We start from the raw sequence: 22945 nt of genomic DNA, 5'->3' as shown, positions 1-22945 counted from the left end.
CAGCAGCCGGCAGTTTTGCTCCCCAGAGCTCTGTCTCCACAGGCTTTTGCCAACTGCTCACATACCCACATTTTTGGGCTTTTCCAATGAAGATTCTCAAGGTGATCCCTTGTTTAGCGGATGGAGAGGCACAAAACTGACCCACCTTCCCACATGCTCCATCTCGACCAGCACTATCCCATAGAGATGCGTTTGTGCTGTCCAATGGCTGCCATGTGGCTTCTGAGCATTTGAAATGGGCCAGTGCTACTGAAGAACTGAATTTATTTCCATCCTTCACATTTTTTTTTAGGTACTGAAATGGAATCCAGGGGCATTCTACCTCTGAGCTACATTCCCAGCTCTTTTTTTTTTTTTATTCTTTATTTTAAAATAGGGTTTCAGCTGGGCGTGGTGGCGCACGCTTGTAATCCCCGCGCTTGGGAGGCTGAAACAGGAGGATCGTACAGGTTCAAAGCCAGCCTCAGCTACTTAGTGAGGCTTTTAGCAACTTAGTGAGACCCTGTTTCCAAATAAAGTATAGCCCGGAGGTAGAAAGCCTCTGGATTCTACCCCCAGTATCACAAAAATAAATAAATAAATAAATAAATAAATAAATAAAATAAAATAAAATAAAACAGGGTTTCACTGAGTTGCAAAGAGCCTCACTAAGTAGCTGAGGCTGGCAGTGAACCACAATCCTCATGTCTCAGCCTCCCAAATGCTGGGATTGCAAGCGTGCGCCACCACGACCCACCATCCTTCACATTTTAACTAATTAAACTTGGGGTAGTGTCTATCCTGTTAGCACAGACGTTCACTTCTGAGATCCGGAGCCTGGACATTAGAAACAAACTGTTTTGCTAGGCTCACCTCTGCACATCACTCCATCTCCCTGGACATTAGGGTATTGCTAAACCCGGAGCTCTTTGTCTTATTTAAATTCACAAATATTTCCTCTTTCTGTTGTTTGATGCTGAGAAATTAACTTGAATTACATAATGCCACGTAAATATTAGACCAAAGTTTCTCAAACATGAAGTGGCCCACGAAATCAATTTATTGGTTTTAACCAGCATTTTATAGTAGATAAAACACAATAGAAAGAATGGAAACTGCCTGCATGCATTACATTTGAAATATTGTTTAGTGGAGTCTGTTTCCATTGTTGTATGTGCATGTGTGTGGATGCATACTGTATGTGTATGTGTGGGGCAGGGTGTATGTGTGTGGCTGCCATAATGAAAAATGTATTTCTTACTGTGGATCAAAGTAAAAAATGTGTAGCCAGGTGGGGTGGCACATGCCTGTAATCCCAGAACTTGGGAGAAACCCTGTTTTAAAACAAAACAAAATTTAGCCGGGCATGGTGGCTCATGCTTATAATCCCTGCGCTTCGGAGGTGGAGACATGAGGATTGCGCAGGTTCGAAGCCAGCCATGCTGGCCTAAGAGACCCTGTTTCCAAATAAAAAAATATAAAAATAGGTCTGGGAGTGTAGCCCAGAGGTAGAAGGGTTTCCAGGAACCCCAGTACCACCAAAAATCAACAAAAAACAAAATTTAAAGAAGTGTTGGGGGTGTAGTTCAGAGGTAGAATGACCCTGGACTCAATCCCAGGACACCCTCCCCCCAAAAAAGACAATCTTCCCAGTGCCGTAAGCTTTTTGGATGCATTGCTTAAACAGGAAAGCAGGTGTGAGGTGAGGTGAGTTGAGGCTGGACTGCTAAACGCAGAGTGGATGCTGGCTGCTGCACAGGCTCATGCAGCTTAGTGCGAAAAACTTCAAAAACATTCCCTCTTCCTACATCTGGTGCCATTTTTTCTTCTGATCCTATTGTCAAGGGTGGTTTGCACTTCCCTGTTCTATATGAGAATATAAAACAGTTTACTTTCTCTTAAGTGTATTTTTTGTTTCAAAAGTATTTCCTTTTATTTAAGTTCAAAAATCCTTTACTAGACCTATGAAGGTTTCAAAGGCTTCAGAACAGGATATGGCATGGTATATATATATGTGATAAATATTTATTAGTCTCGGTGTTTATTGTTTCAGAGCTGGTGAACAGGGATGTTCCCATCAGATCTGGGTACCCCCTACCAGGCTGGCAGCCAAGGAGGGGCTGGGGTAGTGGGTTCCCACTCTGATGGTGGTGTGTATGTGCAAGTGTTAATCTACTTCTCTTTAAGTCCTGCATCCGGTTTTAGGTCCCAGGTGGAAAGGCTGGGGCTGGACCGGGATTGGGGGGGGGGGGAGACTTCTGGGGAAGCAGAGCTAAGAAGGATACTCATCCTCTGTGTCAAGCAGCCCCGCTGTCCCTGAGAAGCTGGGACACTCTAGAATATTAGCAAGGCAATTCCGAGCAATTCCAGGGGGTCAGTATTACTGTTAGCTTCATCTAGCAGATAAGGCAACTGAGGGGCAGAGAAGCTAAATCACTAGAACATTTAGAAAGTGCTCTGGCTGGGATTTAAACCTAGGTTGCTGGCTTTAGTGCCACCTTTTAATCACACTCCAGGCCACCTCCTGGTTATGTGTTTTCAGTCAGGATCAGTCCTTCTGTGGGGAATGAACAGGAGTTAAAAACCCCTTTTGCTTCTATAAATGTCGAGCCTCTATTTTTCCCCCTTTGATATCTAGTTAGGCTGAGAAACCTGTTAATTTGTATTGTGATTTCATCTTGTCTGTAGAAAAGAGAGTGAGAGGCCTGCTTAAAGCAACCTGCCCTGGTCAACATTTCAAAGAAATTATTCACAATCCACTGCTTCAGCTGTGCATCCCTGGCTGAGAGCGAACTTGTCTCTAACAGTCTCTCTGCACCTTCTCAAGAGAGGTGCTCTTGGCAGCCTGAGAGGCCCATACACATTGCGTCCATCCTTGGGAAGGTAAGTCCACCCTGCCTTACTGTACGAGGGAAAGACCCAAGCACTGTCTTCAAGTGAGAAAATGGGAGCAAGGGGGAAAAACAAGAAAACCGGTGACAGACAATACCTTAACTGTGTCTACCATGTAGTGGCAGCACCCTGCTGTGTGACTGCCAGGCCCTGGCCAGGACATTCTCTCCTGAATGCAGCTATGAGAGCTGCATTCAGGAGCTTGGGCCACGTGCTGTCGCGACTTGTCTCCTTTGCTTTTAAGCCTCTGGTTTTCCTTTTGAAAACTACAAACTATAAAGTCCAAAGGAATGTGAGAGGCTAGTTGCTTTAACACCTTCAATTTACAGATGAATAAACAGGTCAATTTTGGAGACCACAGGCGTGGAAGGCAGGGGAAACGGAAACTGGAAAGTCGGTGAGGATCTGTGAGGATTCCTGCCCCACTTTAGAATGGAAGGCTCTTCTGTGTTTAGTTTTACTTTTCTCTGCTTTTCCAAATTTCCCAAAATGTGATTCTACTAGACTAGAATCTAGAACCCTGCTCCCAGGGTCCACGTGGTTCCTGGTGTGCCTACAGACCACTTGAGCTTCAAGTCATCTTGAGCATCCCTCTACAGTCCTCCTCTTCCATCCACCCTCATTTATTTCAGGCCATCCCATTAGCCAAGGTGAACAGGAAAAACCCAACCATTCTGTCATCTTCCTCAACTTAAGAGCAACCACATTTTGAGCCAACCCTGTTCTAAGAGCTCTACCGACAACACCTTTAACTCTCAAATGAATACCATGAGGTAGTACCATCATGATCCCCATAAAAGGAAGAAGGAACTGAGGAGTGGAAACGTTTTGGACATGCTCCACCACCACTAAGCACTGCTGGGGACCAAGAAGTTCCACAAGGACCAGTTTCTTGACAGCCTGTTTCTGTTTCTTTGGAATCCAAACCATATCATTTTGGACAAGCAGTCACAGCCAATCGCTTGTGTCACACACATAGATCTGAAAGTTCTGGAGTGGCGCTCCGGCTGCAACTCTCCCCTCTGCCAGCTGCTACCCAGCACCGCTCCTCAGCACTTGTGGCACCAGCCTCCTCACCCCAACTCCTCAGATACTTTGTTGTTTTAAATCCATTGTGTGTTGAGAAATCTAACTACTCACACATCATATTCTGAACTAAAAATTTAAAACACACACACATATACTCATATGTGTGTGCACACACAATGAATAACTATTATCTGACTTGCACTTCCATCTTTAAAAGACAAATTAGAGGCAGGCATGGTGGTGCATGCCTGAATCCCAGTACTTCGGAGGCTGAGACAGGGATGACAGGTTGGAGGCTAGCCTTATAAACAGCGAGATCATCGGGCAATTAGTGAGATCCTGTTTCAAAATAAAAATTAAAAATGGGCTAGGCATGGTGGTGTACTTGTAATCCCAGCATTTGGGAGGCTGAGACAGGAGGATCACGGTTCACAGACAGCCTCAGCTACTTAGTGAGGCCCTTTGCAAGTGAGACCCTGTTTAAAAATAAAAAAATAAAAAATAGAGTTGGGGTAGCTGGGCGTGGTGGCGCTCACCTGTAATCCCCAAGCTTGGAGCCAGGCATGGTGGCGCATGCTTGTAATCCCCGTGCTTGGGAGGCGTAGACAGGAGGATCGTGCAGGTTTGAAGCCAGCCTTGCTGGCTTAAGAGATCCTGTTTCCAAATAAAATATAAAATAGGTCTGGGAGTGTAGCCTGGAGGTAGAAGGGTTCCATCCCCAGTACCACAAAAAAAAAAAAAAAAAGAAAGAAAGAAAGAAAGAAAGAAAGAAAGAAAGAAAGAAAGAAAAAAAGAAAGGAAAAAAGGGCTGGGGGTATAGCTCAAAGGTAGAACACCCCTAGGTTCACTCCCCAGTACCACTGAAAACAGAAAGAGAAAAAAAGAGAAAAATTAGAAATTATGGCAGAGCCCCTGTGGAAGTTCTGGGGAGTCACTCCACCACTGGGAGAGGGCACAGACCTGAGCTCAAGCATTGGTCATAAGGGTGCATGTGAATGAAGGGCCCGGAGGCAGCTGAGGTGCTATGAAGTGTTAACACACTGGCAGTCTCGCTTCACTCCCACATCCGAGGCAGAAAGGACCGGGCTCTGCCTTTGCCAATGAACGTGCCAGAGTCCCATAAAAGTGTCCTCTGTGAGGTTTGGTTGAAGGAAGCCATTTTTATTTTATTTTTTATTTTTTTGGTGGTACTGGGGATGGAACCCAGGGACCTTCTACCTCCGGGCTACATTCCCAGACCTATTTTATATTTTATTTGGAAACAGGGTCTCTTAAGCCAGCTGAGGCTGGCTTCAAACCTGCACAATCCTCCTGCCTCAGCTTCCCAAGCATGGGGATTACAAGCGTGCGCCACCACACCCAGCCTAGAAGCCATGTTTAAAAGCAAACCTAGAGAGCATTTTCAGGGGTTTCAGGTCTTCTGTTTCCCACACGAGCTGCTCAGTGTGAAACTAGAGTTGGCAGGGATACATGCACTTCATTTAAGGGGTGCAGTCTTGACTTCCGGTTGGAGGAAGGAGGCATATGCCCTGTCTGGTTATAGCCTGCCTGGTTCCTCTTTTGACTCAAAACATTTGAGATAAAGACACTAGACTAGGAACATGACATCATTTTATAACATGTTGACTTGGGGGAAGAGGGACTAAGAAATAGAGAGCCCTGACCCAGAACTTTCCTAATCCCTCTTTTGATAAACCACTCCACAACCTTGAGCAAACTGCTTTATCCCTCTCTGTCTCCATTTCTTCAGTTGTATACAAGGATCACCACCTGCCCTGCCTACATCTGTGAGCTGCTGGATTCAATGAAGCTGGCCGTTGGAAGCATTATGAAACATTGCCTATTTTAACAAGCCAGGACAAAGCCTCTCTTGGCCCTCCCATGCAGGTGTGGCCCAAGTGATTGAGAAGTTATCCTATACTGACCACTAATCCATGACACTGCGTCACCATTCACTTCAGAAGCAGGAGCTGCCAGGGGTGGTGGCACACACCTGTAGTCCAGTATTTGGGGGCTAAGACAGGAGGATCACAAGTTCAAGGACAGCCTCAGTAACCTAGCAAGACTGTTTCAAAACAAAAAATAATAATAATAAAAGGGGCTGGAGGTGTAGCTCTGTAATGACCCTGGGTTTAATTCCCAGTACCATGAAAAAAAAAAAAAAACCCAAATAACAACAAAAAACAGAAACAGGAGCTGAATAGGCTTGGATCTAAAACCATGGTCAGTAAACAAGAAGTCTTTTCTGAGACTGATGGTAAGAGGTATCTACCTTCCCCTATCTTAGACTCTGCCTCTGCCATTATTCCTCTTTTGGTGATAGATCACTTTTTTTTTTTTCAATACTGCGGATGGAACCCAGGAGCACTGTACGTCTGAGCAACATCCCCAACCCTATTTTTTAGTCTTTGTATTTTTGAAACAGGATCTCACTGAGTTGCAAAGGGCCTCGCTAAGTAGCTGAGGCTGTCAGCGAGACCCTCTATCCTCACTATCCTCCAGTCTCAGCCTCCCGAATGCTGGAATTTTAAGTGTGTGTCACCATGCCCAGCTTATAGAACACTTTTAAGGCTCCCTGTGAGTTACCACCGACAAGGTAGAGCTGAACATTATATTCCCTGCCTAGGCACAGATCCCAGCAGAAAATGGTCCTTGAATCCCACAATTGTCTTTCCTCCCTGTGGGAACAGATGAATACACAAAGGTAATAAGGCCAAGGTGCTTCTGACCCCAGTTTTTCAGAACCTACCTACAAGTCATCAAACTTCAAAAATCTACTGGCCCTGTTTTATTTTTATTTTGAAACAGAATCTCACTAGGTTGATGAGAGTCTCACGACTTGCTGAGACAGTTCTTGAATCTGTGATCCTTCTGTCTCAGCCTCCCAAGTACTGGGCATACAGGTGTGTGGCTGGCTTGAAAGGAATTTTTTAAAAAGGAGACTGAGGGAGCCAGGCATGATGGTGCACACTTGTAATCCCAGTATTTGGAAGCTGACACAGGAGAATCACAGGTTCACGGCCAGCCTCAGCTACTTAGTGAGGCCCTCTACAACTTAGTGAGAGACCCTGTTTCAAAATAAAAAAAATAGAGCTGGGGGTGTAGCTCGGAGGTAGAATGGCCCTGGGTTCAATCTTCAGTACCGAAAAGAAAGAAAGAAAGGGCAGGCTGAGGGATGTAGCTCACTGATAGGAACTTGCCTACCATATGCAAGGTGCTGGGTTTGATATCCAGTACTGCAAAAGGAAATGAATGAACAAACAAAAATCCTAAAGACTTCCCACACCAACCAGCCAGACATGGTACAAAGGCTGTGATCCCATCAAAGTCCCTAGAGTCCACCCCCACTGTACCTCTGGCAAGAACTGGGGATGGAACCCAGGGGCCTTCTACATCCGGGCTACACTCCCAGACCTATTTTATATTTTATCTGGAAACAGGGTCTCTTAAGCCGCTGAGGATGGCTTCGAACCTGCACGATTCTCCTGTCTCAGCCTCCCAAGCATGGGGATTACAAGCATGCGAACACCCGGCCAGTTTTTTCCTTTTTAATATAGATGTCCTAGATTTTTTTTTAATCTCTTTTTCTATTGGAGGCTGAATGCAGGGGCATTCTACTTCTAAGCAATCCCTCCCCCACCCTATTTTTTATTTTGAAACAGGGTCTCAGTTGCTGAGGCTAGCCTCAAACCTTCAATCTTCCTGTCTCAGCCTCCTAAATACTGGGATTACAGGCATGTGCCACCATGCCCAGCTGTCCTAGACTTTTGATGTTTTAGATGAACAGTCTTTTCCTTAAGTGGCAGACAGTCATCACATTTTCCAGAAGTAGACATGGAAAGAACAGAAAATCAAGTCACTCTGCCCACAGCCTTTGCTGTTTTTTCACAGCCTTAGCAATGAGGAGTTTTGCCTTATTGACTCAAGGCAAAACATACCTCTGAGGCTCAGAATCCAGAATCAGCAGCAACCTGGAGGGGGAGCCCGCTGGCCTGCTGCACTCAACTGAACCTAGTTAGATCAGTAAATGCTTGCCGGCTGCTGTTTCCCCATCTGTGAACTTTGGATTAATGGAGAAAGCAAGGGAGGTGAGACTTAGCAAACTACACTACATCATCTCAAGGGATGAAATGCAACTTCTATGAGTCACCAAAAACAAGCAAAGCTAAGTGACGATGCATCTCTCTCCTGACCCTCTAGGACACTCATCTTCCCACAAAGAAAGCCCTCTGAAACTAACAGTACTCTGCAGTGGTCCTGACCCTGGTGAACTGCAACCTGTCCTAGCCCCAGGAGGCATGTTCCTGGGCAATGGGCCCCACACAACTCCAGCCCTGTTATCCTTGAGCCATAGACAACTCTTCAGAAAAACTGATAGCTTCCTTGACAGCCCATAGGCTTAATTAGAAAAGGCCAGAGGTTGCAAACGGGATGGCTCAACAGGCAAAATTTACCCCATGCTCCCAGAATGTTTGGGGTGCTGTGGGGGAAAATGGGTGAAGATAGGGGATCGTGGTGGAAACGATTTTTAACTGGGGAGGGCAGCTGGAGTATAAAAGTACAGGTGGGATGGCAGACTCTTCCCTAAGAAGCACATAACGGTAAAGCTAGTTCTTACTAAAAGATGCAGCTCTGCTCCTTGCACTTGGCCCCAGCTGTTTGCAAAGGTGTGCTGTGCTGAGCATGCACACTCCAGACCTTATTTTAATATTGAAAAAAAAAAAAAGTTAAAGGCGACCAACAGCCAACCGGGAATTAACTCTTAGAATGTATAAATGTATGGGTATGGAAGAGAGGGCAGTAAGGAGCTGATGTCTCTCACTGTGCCTTTGTCGAGGTGGAGAGCATTACCTGATGAGGTCGAGGAAAGAGTCCACCGTCTCCTTGGGGATCGGAGGAGGCCCCGACGCCTCCAGCCCCAGGTCGCTGGACTGAAGGGTCTGAGCGCCGGACCCCGGCTTGATAATGAACGCCAAAGCTACAGCGAGCGCTGAGGCGATCAGCGTGGTGAGGCCAAAGTAGGCGACCGCGATGCCGCCCAGACGCCCGAGGGAGCTAGCATCCAGAGAGGCGGCGCCCGACACCAGGCTGCAGACCACCAGCGGCAGGATGATCATGCGCAGCATGCGGAGCAGCATCTCGCCGGGGAAGGCCAGGTAGGTGATCTGCGTGGAGTTTAGGTTGAACTCGCGCAGCGCAGCACCCAGGCCGGCGCCCGCCAGCACCCCGGACACGGTGAGCAGCACCAGCGCGTTGCGCTTCAGGAAGCCGGCGCAGCGCCGCGCGCCTGTCGCCGCGGTCCCGGGCGCGTCGGGCCCCGCCTGGGCGCCGTCGACGTAGCCGTTGGTCTCGCTGCTCTTCTCCATGGCGCTGCCGGCCGCTCGGAGCTGGAGGAGGCCGGGGACTCGGCCTTCGGGAAAAAGACCGGGCCCTATGAATGGGCCGGGCGGAGCTAGCGGCGCCTGTCGGCGACGCCCCTCAGGGTCTGGGGGGCGGCCCTCGGGGGTCTTCTCGGCCGGCGAGCAACCGGTGCGGGAAGGGCGAGCGGAGGCGTGGGCTGTGGGCCGGACCCCAGGCTGAGCGGATCGCAGCGCGCGCAGCCTTTTCAGAGCAGCCGCCGGCTGGAGATGATGCAACGCGGGAGCCCGGCTGGAGAGAGCGGAGTGGGTGGAAGCGAGTGAGCGGGGCGCGGCCTGAGTCCGCCACGCCCCCACCGACCGGGCCAATCGGAGCCCGGGAGACGCCGTCGCAGGGCCCTCGCCCCGCCCCCGGCGCGAGGAGAGAGGCGGGGCGGGGCGGGGCTCCGCCTGAGGCGGCGGGAGCTAGGCGCCGGCGGATAGCGGTTCCCTCCGCCTCGCGAACCCGAGCCGGCTCCTGAGGCCGCCCCGCTCCGTGACACGGGTCGGGCCCGCTGGGGTCTGGGCTCTCGGGAAAGCGCCTGGAGAATGTGGAACGCCGCAGCGTTCTTCGTCCGCGGGGCTGGGGCGGGCAGGGCCTCCCAGCTCGCGTGGTGCTTTCGCCCTTCCCGTGGCCACGTTCAGCCGCGAGCCCGTCCGCCTCCCCCGGAAGCGGCCGCGCGTGGCTGGGGGCCCAGGCCGGCCCTCCGGCCGCGGCGGCTCCCGCGTGAAACCCGTTCCTGCGGGGATCCTGCGCGGTTTCTGCGGCAGAGCCCGCCACGGTGTCTTACACAGGCCTGGGGCCAGAAGACAAGAGGGGTGGGTGGATGGAGGACGGGTGGATAGATGAGAAACCTTATCCGCGCCCATAAAGGGCTCTAGCAAAGCTTCGCCCATCAGTGAATGGGGACTCGCGGCGACTGCAAACCCAGCGTCCCCGCCTCTGCCTTGGGACCGCCCTCCGGGTCCCTGGGTCGCCTGACAGCTGTCTGCGGTATGCAGGCTGAAGATGTAAAGTTCTTCTAGAAGAAAACAGAGCTCTCACGCCACCACTTCCAGTTTTGCCACGTAATCTCAGCTGAAACACTAGAGACTGGATTTTTAACCTCTTCATGACCCAGACCTGGCGGGAAAGCAGCGCAGACAGCGGTTTGGCTAGCCTACAAGGTGGTTCCTTATTGCACGATTAATTTCCCTTTTTGTTTTATTCCTATTCAATATCTGCTCTGGCCACTGGAGATGTAAGGGAAACTTCTGCAGAGTCGGTTTACTGTGCTGTATTAATTTCTACACTTTTTCATTCTGCTTTTGAAAAGAGTTATTTTAAGATGTCTGTGAAAGGAAAGTCATATGTGCAACTAACCTACACTAAGGCGGAAGGCAATTTACTATCGCTTTCCTGCAGAAAATCAGTCATCCTAAAACGTGTCAGGACAGATATGTGTGCAAATCAAGATACAAGTAATTTAAGGAGCTGTCCAAATCGTGAGTCTGTGAGTTGTTAACTTGAAGCCAGTCAGCTATTGGCTGGAGCTTGTAAGGGTTTTTCAGTGGGAAGGAGAGGGATGTGTACGGGGAAAGGCTATACATATTTTTATCTGGTTCCCCAGATCACAGTTTGTTTTTTTTTTCCTCTGTGTCAGTGAAGAAAGAGTAATTAACACAGACACACTGTACTTTGCCCATCTCCCCTTCCTTTTGACTACCACTTTTGTGTAAATGTTTGCCAAATCACGTTCCAGAAATGACTTTCCAACTGCCTGCTTTGCATCTCCACCTGGGTATCCTGCAGCATCTCAACACATTTAAGATCAAATTCATGGCAGTCTCCCTCAAGCTTGCTCACCCATCTCACTCCTCTAGTTCTGTTACCAACATCACTGATGACCCAGTCACCTCTGTGTGAAATTTCAGAGTGACCTTTGATTCTTCCCGCGTGTGTCTTCTCTCATCAGATCGGTTGCCAAGTCCCATAGACGCTCCTTTCGCAATCCTTATCACTTCCATTTTCCTACCCGTTTGTTTCTACTGCTGCCAAACTAGCTCAGTTCTTCCTCCCTCCCTTCTTGCCTATGCTATTCAAATGTTCTCCAAATTAGTCTTCCCACCTCCAGTGCTGCTCATGTTCCCACCATTCTGTGTTTGCCTTGCCCTAAGGAAATCTTCCAGGAAAAAAACAAGGATCAATGAGGACATGTGTTCTCCCCTTTAAGAATACTTCCAGCTGAGTGTGGTGGCGCACGCTTGTAATTCCCGCGCTTGGGAGGCGGAGACAGGAGGATCGCGCAGGTTCGAAGCCAGCCGCGCGCGCTGGCTTAGGAGACCCTGTTTCTAAATAAAAATATAAAAATAGGTCTGGGAGTGTAGCCCAGAGGTAGAAGGGCTTCCAGGAACCCCAGTACCACCAAAAAAAAAAAAAAGAATACTTCCAGCTGAGTGTGGTGGCACATGCTTGTACACTCAGCTGCTTTACAGGCTGAGGCAGGATTGCAAGTTCTAGGTCAGCCTGGGTAACTTAGACCCTATCTCAGAATAAAAATTAAAAGGCAAGGCTGGGCATAGTGGTGCATGCTTGTAATCCCCGCGCTTGGGAGGCTGAGACAGGAGGATTGCACAGGTTCAAAGCCAGCCTCAACTACTTAGTGAGGCTTTCAGCAACTTAGCAAGACCCTGATTCCAAATAAAATATAAAAAAAGGTCTGGGAGTATAGCCCGAAGGTAGAAAGCCTCTGGGTTCCACCCCTAGTACCACCAAAAAAAAAAAAAAAATTAAAAGGCAGGGAATGTAGCTCAGTGGTAGGGCATCCCTGGGTTCAATCCTCAGTTTGTTTGTTTATTTATTTATTTATTTATTTATTTATTTATTTATTTTTGGTACTGGGGATGGAGCCCAGGGACTTCTACCTCCAGGCTATACTCCCAGACCTTTTTATATTTTATTTGGAAACAGGGTCTCTTAAGCCAGCTGAGGTTGGGTTTGAACCTGCACAATCCTCCTGTCTCAGCCTCACAAGTGCAGGGATTATAAGCGAGCACCACCATGCCCAGCTATCCCCAGTATTTTAAATAAATAAATAAATATACTTCCTGCTTGCTGCCACAATCCTAGGTATTTGGAAGGGGGGCTGAGGCAGGAGGATCCCAAGTTTGAGGCCAGTGTGGACAATTAGTGAAACCCTATCTCAAAAAATTAAATAGATAAAACAAAAAGTTGAGGATGTAGCTCAGTGGTAGACTGCTTGCTTAGCATATATGCTAGCACCAAAAAATGAAAAGCATCCAGCACCAAAAAAAAAAAGAAAAGGAAGGAATGAAGAGAAAACTTCCTAAAGGCTTATATACTTTATTTCTCTGTTTTCCTTATATTTCATTAGTATGAATTTAATCAAATGACCACACCTAGGAACAAGAGAAGTTAGGAAATGTAATCTTTATTTTGCCCTGACACACACATAGTTAAAAATTGCAACTGATATTACTAGGGACACATAGAAGAATGATGTTGGAGCCGGAAGTGGTGATGCACGCTTGTAATCCCAGTACTTGGGAGGCTGAGACAGGAGGATTGTGCAGGTTTGATGCCAGCTTCAGCTACTTAGTGAGACCCTGTTTCCAAATAAAATATAAAATAGGTCTGGGAATGTAGCCCAGAAGTAGAAAGCCCCTGAGTACCATCCGCAGTACCACAAAAAAAAAAAGAAAGAAAAAGGAAAGAAAGAAAAAGAAGGAAAGAAAGAGAAAAGAAAAAGAAAAAAAGAATGATATTGGAGGATAATTCCTTTATAGTACTTCTTGTTCAAAGGCTTCTATTGGCTCCCACAGAATTAAGAACATGTTCCTCACCCTGGCATTTGAGGCCTACCATGATCTGGCTTCAGCTTTTCACATGCAACAAAAATGGGACAATGTGCTGCTCCCATTTTTTCTTTCACTTTATCCATGTCCCTCCCGTAGCTGATTCATCTTTTCTCTAGCTCTGTTTGTTGCTTGTAAATTTTAGTTGTTGGTGGTATAAAACAACTACCACCCCAAAATGGAATGGTATTAAAGAACAATCATTTTATTATGTCCCTGATTCTGTAGGTCAGAAATTCGGACATGGCATAGCAGGGGTCTCATCTCTGCTCTGTGATGACTGAAGCCCGGGCTGGGGTGGCAAATGGCTATGGATGGATGGAAACAGCTCAGCTGGGGTCATGTGTCTGTGGCTTTGGTTCCCACTACCTGCCATGAGCCTCAGTTTTTTCTCCTGTCGCATCTGTTGGACTGGATGTTCAAAATGGTTCTTTTACTCAGGTGACCAGCACCTAGGCTAGAGCATGTGGAATGGCTGCACCGTTCTCTGTGTGGCTAGCTTGAGCTTCCTCACCACCTGCCAATGTCAGGCAGTCAGACCTCTTACATACTGTTTGACTTTGCTCAGAGTGAGCATTCTCAGAAATCGAGATAGAACCTGCAAGACTTTTTCCAATCTTGCCTCCAAGCCCTGGAAGATCTCTTCTTTCCCATTTTTCTAGTCAGGCAAGACCCTGAGGCCAACCTCAGTACAAAAAAAAAAAAAAGAGCCGGGCGTGGTGGCGCACGCTTGTAATCCCCGCGCTTCGGAGGCAGAGACAGGAGGATCGCGCAGGTTCGAAGCCAGCCGTGCGCGCTGGCTTAGGAGACCCTGTTTCCAAAATGAAAATGTAAAAATAGGTCTGGGAGTGTAGCCCGGAGGTAGAAGGGCTTCCAGGAACCCCAGTACCACCAAAACAAAACAAAACAAAACAAAACAAAAAAAGAATTAAATGACCACTCAATGGGGGAAGTAGCAAAGGATTCCTAGCTACTTTTAATCCAGCAGTAATATCACTGCTTAAGTGTACATGTATTTTATTTTATTTTATTTTATTTATTTTTTTGTGGTACTGGGGTTCCTGGAAGCCCTTCTATCTCCAGGCTACACTCCCAGACCTATTTTTACATTTTTTATTTGGAAACAGGGTCTCCTAAGTCAGCACGCCCAGCTGGCTTCGAACCAGCGCGATCCTCCTGTCTCTGCCTCCCAAGCGCGGGGATTACAAGCGTGCGCCACCACGCCCGGCAAGTGTACATGTATTATAGGTCAGAGAAGCATATATAAATCACCATTTCCAGAAGTTTGCCAACTCTGGAGTCTCTTTAGACAACTGTATTAGAAAGTTCTTTTGGAAGTCAGGTGTGGTGGCACATGCCTTGTAGTCCAAGTGCTTGGGAGGCTGAGACAGGAGGATTGCAGGTTCAAAGCCAGCCTTAGCAATTTAGTGAGACCCTCAGCAACTTAGTGAGATCTTGTCTCAATATAGAAAATAAAAAGTGCTGAGGGTTTAATATCAGAGTTAAAATACCCCTGAGTTCAGTCCCTAGTACAAAAAAGAAAGAAAGAAAGAAAAAGAAAAGAAAGAAAAGTTTCTTTGGACAATCTTCAATAAATGGTGCTAGGGAAATTGTATGTCCGCATGAAGAAGATCTTCTTAAAATGGGCTAAGGACTTCAATATAAAACCTGGAACCATAAAACTTTCAGGAGAAAACAAAGGGGAAAAACTCGATGACACTGATCTGCGTGATGTTTTTTTCAGTATGGCCCCAAAAGCACAGCTGACAAAATAAAAATCTTCTTCACAGCAAAGGAAACAAGCAACAGAGTGAATAGGCATCCTACGGAACAAGAGGGTATGTTTGTAAAGCATACGTATGATAAGGGGTTAATTTCCAAAATATGCAAAACCTCCCATCATCTACTCAGTGACAAGAAAACCAAATAACCTGATGGAAGAATAGGAAATGGGCTTGGATAGACTTTTTTTTTTTTTTTCAGTACTAGGGATGGAACCCAGGGGCATTCTACCTCTGAGCTACACCTCCAGCCCCATTTTTTATTCTTTTTGTTTTGAAACAGGGTCTCACTAAGTTTCGGAGGACCTCACTAAGTAGCTGAAGCTGGCTATGAACCTGCAATCCTCCTGTCTCAGCCTCCCCAGCACTGGGATTACAAGTGTGCACCACCACACCTGGCTTGGATAGACTTTTCTTAAAGACAAAAATGGCCAACAGGTATGTGAAAAATGCTGAACATCACTAATCATCAGGGAAATGCAAGTTAAAACCATAGTATCAGCCATTAGAGAATAAGTATGGAATGTCCTCAAAAATTAAAAATAGAGCTGGCATATGAGCCAGCAATCCACTACTGGATATAGTCAATGGAAACTAATGCGGTGTGTCCAGAAAACTTTTGTACTTTTATGTTTATTGCAGTAGCCAAAATACACAATCTGTGTAAGTGTCTATCAACAGATCAGTGCGTAAAGAAAATACCATAAATATACATATTTATACACACAAAATAGAATACCGTTTAGATTTAGCTCTCTGTCTGTGTGTGTTTGTGTGTGTGTGTATGTGTGTGTGTGTGTGTGTGTGTGTTAGTTATGTTAGTGGAGAATGGTTGAACCCAGGAATGTTCTACCTCTGAGCTATACCTCCAGCACTATTTTATCTTTAATTTGAAACTAAGTAACTGAGGGCCTTGCTAAGTTGCTGAGGCTGGCCTTGAACCTAAGTTCATCCTGTCTCAACCTCCCAAGTACCAGATTACAGGTGTACATGCACTTTGAATTACAGTGAGGCATGTACTTTGAAAAAGAAGAAAATGTTGTCAATTGCAACAACCTGGATGAAAGTGGAGGATATTATATTAACAGAAATCAAACCCAAAAACCAAATACTGCATGATCTCATTTACATGTGGAATCTATAAAGAGCCTCACTGAAACAGAGTGGAATGGTGGTTACCAGGGGCTGCTGGTGGTGGTGGGATTGGGAAAATGTAATCAAAGACAGCATTTTATTTAGACTGGGGGAATATTATCAAGAGCTCTATTGTATATTATGGCAACTAAAATTAATAACAATATATTGTGTGCTTGAAAATTGCCAAGAGAGTAAACTTTCAGTGGTTTTAGCACACACATACACACGTGCGTGTGCACACACACACACACACAGAGGATGTGAGGTAATACTTGTGTTAAATAGCTTGATTTAGCCATTCCACAATGTACACATACATTAAAACATTATTTTGAGACAGGCACAGTAGTACCACAGCCCTGTAGTCCTAGTACTTGGAAGGCTGAGACAGGAACATTGCCGAGGCCTGCCTCAGCATCTTAGTCAGACCTTGTCTCAAAATAAAATAAAATGGGCTGAGGGAATAGCTTGGGTTCAATCCCCAGTATCTGGAGAAAGAGGGATAACTCCTGAAAGAGTAACTAACCTTACAATCAAAGTCCAAGGGCCCTAAACCTGATTCTTACCAAAATCATCTAGAAGGAGTTTGAAAAGGAAGCCAGGTGTGGTGGCACACACTTGTAATCCCAGTACTTGCAAGGCTGAGACAAGAGGATCACAGGGTCACAGCCAGCCTCAGCAACTTATTGAGAACATTTTTCAAAATAAAAAAGTCCCAGGATATAGGTAGAATGCCCTTGGGTTCGATCCTCAGTATCAAAAAGGACAGATTCTAGGACTCCCTACCCTGGAAATGTAGGACCAGAGCATGTGTGTGTGTGTGTGTGTGTGTGTGTGTGTGTGTCTGTGTGTATTTCTTCCAGTTAATTGATAGGATATGATGACAACCAAATTCAATGGTGAACTGAAAACAAAAGCACAATTGTGTGACAATTGGGAAAATTTTGGTACAAACTGTATGTTGAATTTAAGTTGGAGCTCTTTTAAATATAGTAATGACATCTGAGACTAGGGCCTTATTCTTGAGAGGCCACAGAGCAGTGTTTAGGGGTAAAGTGTCAACGGCGCCTGCACACTGCCCCCAGGTGAGTTGGCCAAGGGGTGATGTGTCTCAATATGAAGAGGGTGATGCAGTGGCTGGGCCAGATGAAACTGGATGAGTATATGGTTGTTCACTATTTTGTTCTAGAAACCTTTCTAGAGGTCACAATTGTTCAGGATTGTAAAACAAAACTTTTACAAGAATGAACTTTGGTGGAGCCAAAAACTTGCCATCTGACTCTGGCACTGCAGAGCTACGTAACCTCGATGGAGAGGCATGGACCGTGAAGCTTGCGGCAGTAAGAGGTCAGCACGGCGTGTGACTGCTGTGCTCTGCTTACTTTCTGGCAGGTCACGTGTGACAAGTGATGCTTATGCATGATGCCTGCCACCTCAGGTGGGCTCAGGGTAAAGATGGGATTCCTGGCTACTGACCTGGAACACAAACCCCACCCCCACCCCCACCTAGGAAGAAATGTTGGTCTGCAAGTAAGTGATTTTATCAAGGGATACCTTTAAATCCAGTTGAATTTACTAAAAACAATAATGTCCCGACTTTCCATATAGGAAAAGTCACATCAGTTTGTATGGATGGGACTTGAAGATTCAATAAATCCTTTTGAAGTACCAAGGCAGTGCCGATGCTGCTCTTCGTAACTGACCAACCAATGTCTCATGTGATCACAGCACTGATCACTGCCTGGAAGAGGAAATGGATTTAACTCACCTGTGACAAAAGAGAAGTCTTTCCTGGCTTAAATACTGAATGATGAGGCTTTTGGTAAATGCTCAGAATTTCAGCCTTCCTTTCAAAAGCGATGGCACAATGATGTGATTAGAGAACATTGTAAAGGGGTGGATATAATTTTGTGTTGCTGTTCTGGAGCTTGCACCCAGAGGCATCCAACCACTGAACGATACCCCTTGCCCTATTTTAAATTTTAAACTTTGAAACAGAGTCTTCTAAGTTGCAGAAGCTAGCCTCAAACCTGCACTCTTTCTGAGACTTTTCTGTCTCAGCCTCCCAAGTACTAGGATTACAAGTGTGCACCACCATGTGGTACCCAGCTGGTTATAATTTTTAAAGAATTGAGAGAGTGGTTGTTAGTAGTTGTCATTTTTAAGAACTGAGAGAGTGGCTGTGCAGTGCCCTCTAGAAAAGCTCATGTGTTGGCAAGGGAGCAATGTTCAGAGGTGAAAAAGTTGATTCAGAGCTAGCTCTACTATCATTAGCGGAAACATGCGCTCATTGATTAATAATTTGAATAGATTTTCTGGGTGGTAACTGTGGGCAGATCAGGTGTGGGCGGAGGAGGTAGGTCACCGGGGCATGACCTTGGACTGTATCTGTCCCTCATCCCTTCCTCTTTGTGCTTTCCCATGGCTCAGAGCATCTTTCCTCTGCCACACTCTGCCACCATGATGTTTCTGCCTTGGAGCCAGCCAACTATGGACTGAGCCTCTGAAACTGTGAGCCAAAATAAACTTTTCCACCTTTAAGTTGTTTTTGTCAGGTATTTTGATTACTGCAATAAAAAAAGCTGATTAATACAGTGCTGCTTCACTTATAAGAAAAATGCACAGTCATTGTGATAGATCATGTAAATTGTCCAATACTTCATGCTCTCTACATCCTGTCCTGACCTGCGATCATGTTTTTTTTTCCCCTCCCCAGGCCCTGCTAGCTCTGAATATGGGTTCAACCACATGACTTTCTCTGGTTAGTGGGTGTAGCTGATCGGAGACAAGCGGAGGCTTGAAATAGGCTTACACATTAGGTTGTCCCTTGTGCACTGCCATGGGACTGCGCCTGGCTTCACCTGCTGGATGGTGAGACACACTGAGCACAGATGACTTTGCAGTAAACAGAGTAGAGATAATCCTACTGGTTGGTCAAACACCACCCAGTCCACCTCCAGATATAGGAGCAATCCTGGCACTGTCTATTTACACTCCTCAACCTCCAAAGCATGACCAATAACACTTATTGTATACTGTGGAGGTTTTGTGGTTCTTTGTTACCATGTTGGTCCAAATCTTCTGCCGGAGCCAGCCAGCAAGAGTAGGGGTTCTGAAGTGGGGCGTGAGGATGAAGAGTTTTTAACTCTAACGTGGGGGAGCCGCCAGCCTACTATCTCTACTGGTCGACCCCTGTTTGTGGGTCAATATTTCCTACGGGTCGACGATTATGCCTGGGTCAGTATTCTCTATCGCGCGGACACTCTTGGTCAACGCAGCTTCTGGGTCAATCTCATCTTTATTGCGCCAACGCCGACCTTGTTTTTCCAGAGATATTTATACACAGCTACAAGTCAATCAACATTCTCGTGCTACCACCACCAGAATACAATAAAGACCAATACAAAACACATCATTACAGATAGGCCTATCAGTACCCTCATGTCATCACCACCTGATCCTCTCTCAGACCTCTTTGAACTTTCCATAACCCCAAACCTTGTTGACTCTGGGCGAAGGACAGTCAGCTGAGTCAGAGACACCAATCTAGGGAAGGCCTTAATGGCTCCCAACAATCTTCCAAGAAACAGATGCCAAGATAGAAGAAAGTGTACAAGGATTCTGCTGGGGGAAATATTTATGTGGGAGAAAACAGGGAGGGGGCATGGGCTAGGAGAGCCGTCAGAAGGCAATTCACATCCACCCCGAGGGAAGGAAGGTTGGCTGAAAGTGTCCAGGACTGTCGGGCAGTGGAGGATGGTGCAGCAAAGATGCTTGGGAACCTCTCTGCAAAGCCACCTGTGTAGCTGATACCTGTGCAAGGTGCTTTCTCACACCTGCTGTGGTCACACAGCCTTCTGTGGTAAGACGGACGCACATAGAGACAGCCTACTAGAGAACAGCCATTCTTAGTGTGGGTAGTACTGCCTCCTAGGGGGCATTTTGGAAATGTCTCTGGGCTTTTCTTGGCTGTCATATACTGAGGGATGTTACTGCACTTAGAAGGCAAGAGCCAGAAATCCCAGATGTGCTGCAATGCACAGGACTGCCCTGCACAACAAATCTCTCCCTGTCCTGCATGATTTCTGGTGCCATATGTGCTATCCTTAAAGGGGTTTGTTTCAATTATCTGAGCCAAGAGCCTAATTTTGTTTTACACAGAACTGTAAATATTTTTGCCTAGTATAAATAAGCACTACATTTCTAAGATTGCCATTGCTGTGGGTATTGAAGAAAGATTGCTTCATTTTAAACTTTATTGTGTTGGTCACCCATTGTAGAAAGTCATGCCACCAGAGCAAAAAACTGCAGGTGGTATTTGGATCACTAGTACAGTGCCCCCGAGTCAGTCTCCATTTGTAGGTCACCACACAGAGAACACAATCAATTCATTGCAATTTCCCAAAGTGACCACTCCCAGGCACATAACATGAAATACATAGTTTGTGTGAAATCATATGGTATATAGGGAATATTACTTACAACTTCCGTTTTGGTATGAAATAAGGTGTGAGGTCCGACATGGTAAGGGAACTATTTCTATAGAAAGAGGGTCAGAAAGCTATGTGATTACAAGAGAAATGCACCCATGTCCTTAGTCACCATAACAAAACACCCAAGAATGGATAATTTATAAAGAATAGAATATTCAGCTCCTGGTTCTGGAGGTTCAGAAGTCCAGAGCTTGGAAACAGCATCTGGTTGGCATCTAGCGAGGGCCTCCTCTTGCATCGCCTCACCATGCAGTGTGCTAGCCTGGATCTCTTCCTTTACTTATAAAGCTACTAAAACCAGCCTGGGGATCCCATATCACGATCTCAGGTAATCCTAATTGCCTTCCAAAGGCCATATCTCCAAATAACCTCAACAGATAAATGTGGGGACTAAGCTTGCCACACATGAACTTTTGGGGGAGACACAGTCAATCCATAGCACCCATTTTTGCGGCAGCATTACTCACAATAGCCAAAAGCTGGAAGCAGCTCAGGTGCTTTGGTAGGTGAATGGATAAAGAAAACGGGGTGTACACACGCACGCATGCGCGCGCGCGCGCGCGCACACACACACACACACACACACACACACACACACACATACACACACGGCCCAAGCTCACATTGAGTTTCAGCCCCTCCTCTGAACATCACATGTGTGGTGAGATGTCTGAGCATTGGCCCTGCAGAACCTGCCCTCAGAAGACGGCTTCTAGTCATATCACCTCTTTCCCTTTGCCTCTCAGTCCTAGAGGTGGTACCCATTCGCCTCAGTCTTTAATCTCTGGTTGGCTCCAGCATTCCTTTTTTGCTTTTTCTCCAGATGACTAACACCTTTGTAATCAATTACCTGTACAATATCTCTTCTGTTGGAAATTCCTAGTGTGATTTCTGTTTTTCTTAACTAAGAAAAACATTTTTCTGGGCATGGTGGTACACACTGTAATCTCAGTTACTGAGGAGGCTGAAGAAAGAGGATTGCAAGTTTGAGGCCAGCCTGGACAACATAGTGAGACTCTATCTCAATATAAAAATTAAAAAGGAGTAGAGATGAAGCTTGGTGGTAGAGGCCTTGCCTAGCAAAGTCTGGATTTAATCCTCAGTACTGAAATATATATATATATATATATATATATATATATATATATATATATATATATTTATAATATGAATGTACACACACACACACACACATGTGAAAATGCATGCACACCTCTGTCAATAAAATGGCCTAAGCCCAGCGTGGTGGTGCACACTTGTAATCCCAGCATTCAGAGGGCTGAGACCAGAGGATCGCGGTTCGTGGCCAGCCTCAGCTACTTAGTGATACCCTCCGCAACTTAGTGAGACCCTGTCTCAAAATAAAGAATAAAAAAAAATAGGTAATGGGGTGTAGCTCGGAGGTTGAATGCCCCTGGGTTCCATCCCCAGACCTGCAAAAAAGAAAAAAAAAAGTGGCCCAGTAGTGATGTTGCATGTTTCTACCATTGTATTCAGGGAACGATCTGATATGGACCCCAAAGCAGCTAAGGCTGCTCTCTAATAGTATCTTCTACTAAATGAAAACAGAGATCCTAGAGGGCGGTGAACTCTATGACTCTATGAGCAGAGAAAGTAAAAATGGGTTAGAAAATCCTGTTGACAAAATCAAGGATCCTAGGCTTCCCATTAGCCAAACTGTGACAATCTTAACATTCAAAAGAAGAAATTAACACTTCTATGCAAACATATGAGTACATAAGAGGTAACTAAAAATAGTACACCAAAGCCGGGCTTGGTGGCGCACACTTGTAATCCCCGCGCTTGGGAAGCGGACAGAAGGATCGTGCAGGTTCGAAGCCAGCCGCGCTGGCTTAAGAGACCCTGTTTCCAAATAAAAAAGCATTAAAAATAGGTCTGGGAGTGTAGCCCAGAGGTAGAAGGGTTTCCAGGAACCCCAGTACCACCACCAAAAAAAAAAAAAAAAAATAGTACACCAAAGGGGAGGCAATAAGTTTCCAATGACGCTTGCAGCAAATGCTCTCTATGCTGAGGCTTGCTGCTTGCCATCAGTAGCAACCAGGCAGTCACTTAATCCAACAATTCTTAATAGGGACTAGATCATCCTGCATCCACATCCCAAATAGAAATTCTTGTGTTCACTAATTCAACAAATGCCTTCAGAAAGTACCTATTGAGTATCACTGGATACCTATTGTGTGAATTCTTCCAGGCACCTGGGATACAACCATGGGAAAATATACAAAATGCCTCTACTTGTGGACCTTACATTTCATCTAAAGGAAGTCAGTATGCAACAAGCATAATAATGAAATAGATCCTGTAGTAGGTCAGAAAGAGATAAATGCCAAAAAATAAAAAATAAAAATAGCAGAGCAGGAGG

General features: G+C 46.0%; 1 protein-coding gene across 1 annotated transcript in view; it reads right to left on the bottom strand.

Moving 5' to 3' along the window:
* SLC1A4 (solute carrier family 1 member 4) overlaps positions 1 to 9266 on the bottom strand; it is a gene marked incomplete at both ends in the record, with an annotated part of 33702 nt that extends 24436 nt beyond the window's left edge. Inside the window, one exon of the mRNA XM_080711001.1 lies at positions 8752 to 9266. Coding sequence (XP_080567127.1) covers positions 8752 to 9266 — 515 coding nt within the window. The remainder of the gene's footprint in view (positions 1 to 8751) is intronic.
* Positions 9267 to 22945: the final 13679 nt, after the last annotated feature.

This window comes from Muscardinus avellanarius (genome assembly GCF_963383645.1).
Source record: "Muscardinus avellanarius genome assembly, chromosome: 15".
Classification (NCBI taxonomy): Eukaryota; Metazoa; Chordata; class Mammalia; order Rodentia; family Gliridae; genus Muscardinus; species Muscardinus avellanarius.
Note: the sequence above shows the minus strand (reverse complement) of the source record. Positions and strands in the feature narration are given on the sequence as shown.